General features: G+C 42.2%; 1 protein-coding gene across 1 annotated transcript; it reads left to right on the forward strand.

Annotated features, from left to right (window-relative positions):
• The first annotated feature begins 894 nt into the window (after positions 1-894).
• On the forward strand, positions 895-1,928 carry LOC110299067 (olfactory receptor 52D1-like). The gene has a single exon (XM_021168664.1). The coding sequence runs from the start codon at positions 913-915 to the stop codon at positions 1,864-1,866; it is 954 nt and encodes a 317-aa protein (XP_021024323.1). The 5' UTR covers positions 895-912; the 3' UTR covers positions 1,867-1,928.
• The last annotated feature ends 1,666 nt before the right edge of the window (positions 1,929-3,594 follow it).

Below are 3,594 nucleotides of genomic sequence, written 5' to 3' on the forward strand. Positions count from 1 at the left end.
GGACAGAAGGGAATATTTATTTTATTTTATTTTTTCTGGTCTTTTTTTAATTAGATATTTTCTTTATTTACATTTCAAATGTAAATTTTCCCTCTGAAAATCCCCTATCCACTCCCCCCTTCCCCCTGCTCTCCAACCAACCCACTCCTGCTTCCTGTCCCTGGCATTCCCCTATAATGGGGCATATAACCTTCACAGGACCAAGAGCCTCTCCTCCCATTGATGACTAGGCCATTCTCTGCTACATATGCAGCTAGAGCCATGAGTCCCACCATGTGAGTTAGTTCATATTGTTGTTCCTCATATAGGGCTGCAAACCCCTTCAGCTCCTTGGGTCCTTTCTCTAGCTCCTTCATTGGGGACCCCGTGATTGGTCTGATGGATGGCTGTGAGCATCCACTTCTGTATTTGTCATGCACTCACAAAGCCTCTCAGGAGACAGCTTTTTCAGGCTCCTGTCAGCTAGCTCTTGGCATTCGCAATAGTGTCTGGGTTTGGACATTGTTTATGGGCTGGATCCCCAGGTGGGGAAGTGTCTGGATGGTAAGGGAATGTTTTCTAAAAAGCACTCAAGTTAGTACAATTAGGAAGGAATTGCAGCAGAGACATATTTTGAAACTAGGTAGTCTAAATCTAGGTTCTAGCTCTCATGTTTCAGACTGGACCTCAGAACAAGATCTGCAAAAGGGCAATAATACTGGAAGTCAAGCTGCCTGAAAGATGTTTGAAGAATTTGAAGAAGATTCAAATTTGGAGAGTAGCAATTATTTTCTCCAGGAAGACGTCTGTGAGTAGAAACTGGTTTATATGATATTTCTACTTGAATGGACATTTAGTAGGCACAGATGTCATTTAAGATAACATCCTTTCATTTTCTAACCACTTTTAGGAAGAAGATCTTCACCTTGCATCATGATGCTCTCTGCTGCTATCCCCAATGGAACTGCCTTCCACCCTCCCACATTTGTTTTGCTTGGAATCCCTGGGATGCAGGATCAGCATGTTTGGATTGCTATTCCCTTCTGCTCCATGTACATCCTTGCTCTGGTTGGAAATGGTACCATCCTCTATATCATTATAACAGACAGGGCTCTCCATGAGCCAATGTACCTCTTCTTGTGTCTGCTTTCTATTACTGATCTGGTTCTCTGTTCAACAACATTGCCTAAAATGCTGGCAATATTCTGGCTCAGATCCCATGTCATTTCCTACCATGGCTGCCTCACTCAGATGTTTTTTGTTCATGCAGTCTTTGCCACAGAGTCAGCTGTTCTGCTGGCCATGGCTTTTGATCGATATGTGGCTATCTGCAGACCACTCCACTATACATCCATCCTCAATGCTGTTGTAATTGGGAAGATTGGTCTGGCATGCGTGACTCGTGGCCTTCTCTTTGTCTTCCCCTTTGTCATTCTCATTGAACGTTTACCCTTCTGTGGACATCATATCATCCCTCACACTTACTGTGAGCACATGGGCATAGCCAAACTAGCCTGTGCCAGCATCAAGCCTAACACCATCTATGGTCTTACTGTAGCACTTTCAGTCACTGGCATGGATGTGGTCCTCATTGCAACCTCCTACATCCTGATTCTGCAGGCCGTGCTGCGACTGCCTTCAAAGGATGCCCAGTTCCGAGCATTCAGCACATGTGGAGCCCACATTTGTGTAATTCTTGTCTTCTATATCCCCGCATTCTTTTCATTTTTCACTCACCGCTTTGGTCACCATGTGCCTCCTCAGGTACACATCATACTTGCAAATCTTTATCTACTTGTGCCTCCTGTTCTCAACCCCCTAGTCTATGGCATCAATACCAAACACATCCGCCTGAGAATACTTGACTTTTTTGTAAAGAGAAGGTGACAATAATCTCCACATATACCAAAGGCTAATGAGTTCCTGACTTTAGTTTGCTGCTTCTGCTGATCTCAGGAAGTCAGTGTCATGTAACATTTAAGATTTTGAAGATCTCGTAGCAATTCCTTCATACCTTTAAAGTTAGGTATATGCTATAGATGGATAGTCAGTCTTGAAAAGGAATAGGTCAGGAGGGAATGTTGAACGCTTGAAGGAAGAGACATGGAGGTTTACTGTGCCTCTCTACATAAGCGCATGTGTTAGAAGTAGAGGGAACATGGAGTTAAAGCTCTAGTTCAAGGAATTGAGAATGCACATATTTATTGATTATTTAATCAATGACAGGTATTTTTTAGGACCAGTGTCACCAATGAGAGTCACAATGCTGGCCTTAGAAGGCTAGAAGCGACTAAGGCCCTTTGGACCTAGGTTCGGTTTGAAACAGTTAAAGACAACAGGTGGGTGAGTCACTATGAGAAGCCTGGAAGCACGTGGCTGCAGAGGGAAGGCGGAGGAGAAGGTTCCCAAGGAATTACTTCAAAAGATACTACTCTGTAAAGAATATACTTACCTCTTGACTGTGACTTCTGCTTCTTGGTTTTCTAAGCATGATGAGTTCAACATACAAAAACATTGTAAGGGCCACTGTGAACTTGGTGTGATCTTTTCTTTACCTCGGTAGGTAGATTCCTGGGTGTAAAAGGAACCCAAGGATAATTTCTTGCTAGTTGCATCCAGTCAGAGTGACAAGAATCCTCAAGCAGCTGTCCTTCCTTCCTGCACATTTCCCTTGAGTTCTGGAACTGGAACTAAAATGGTTGTGAGCTGCCACATGGGATCTGGAAATAGAACCTAGGTGCTCTGGAGGAGCAGTCAGTACTCCTAACCACCGAGCCATTTCTGCAGTCCCATTTCCAGATGTTATCGATCATAAAGGACATTCATCCTACTTTGTATCTTCCTTTTTCAATGACATAACATTCAGCCTATCCATGGTTGGTTTAACTTATTATGTGGTATTTGGTGAATAAGAGTATCAACAAGGAACATAAACTTTTACTGTGGTATCATAAAACTATACATACCATGAACTTTGTCATCTTGGCCTTTTAAAACTTACAATTCAGTGATCTTATGCTTACAATGTTGAGAAACCTTTACATTTTGTTTTAAACCTCGGCATCACTACAAGTAGAAATTCTGTAACCCATTAGAAATAACTACCTATTCCTCAGTCTGCTCAACCAAGGAATTCACCAAGAACAAATCTGTTGTAGGTGCTTTAAGAAAACATAGCTTGCTTATTGTAATTTAGTTTCCTTTCATTAAAAATATTTATCGAGGAGCCACTGTATACTGAGTATACAGTCAAGTTTAAAGGTAAATAGGCTTGAGAAACTCACAACCTAGGTGGGTGAAGAGAAGATGATGTGGTTTCACCAAAGTATGCCATTTGCAGTGACTCAGTATAAAAAGCGTGTGACTCTTCTGTACTGCCAGTGATGTGGTGAATTCAGATAAGAAATTACATTGATTATGGGTCAAGATCCAGCCTCAACAACACTGAAGGTCAATTTAGCTATGGAATGAGAACACAACTGAAATCACACGAAGAAAATCTCATACAATTAAAAACAGCTAATAAATATGCTGTATGGGCTCAGCAAATTTAAAAATCCATTGGGTTAAGAGGAGTAGCTCTTCTCCCCCCTCCCCCCTCCCCCCTCCCCCCTC

The sequence above is a fragment of the Mus caroli genome, chromosome 7, assembly GCF_900094665.2.
Source record: "Mus caroli chromosome 7, CAROLI_EIJ_v1.1, whole genome shotgun sequence".
NCBI lineage: Eukaryota > Metazoa > Chordata > Mammalia > Rodentia > Muridae > Mus > Mus caroli.

Excerpts from the sequence above, each read along its gene's own strand:
- LOC110299067 (XM_021168664.1), top strand. The coding sequence starts at position 913 with ATGATGCTCTCTGCTGCTATCCCCAATGGAACTGCCTTCCACCCTCCC.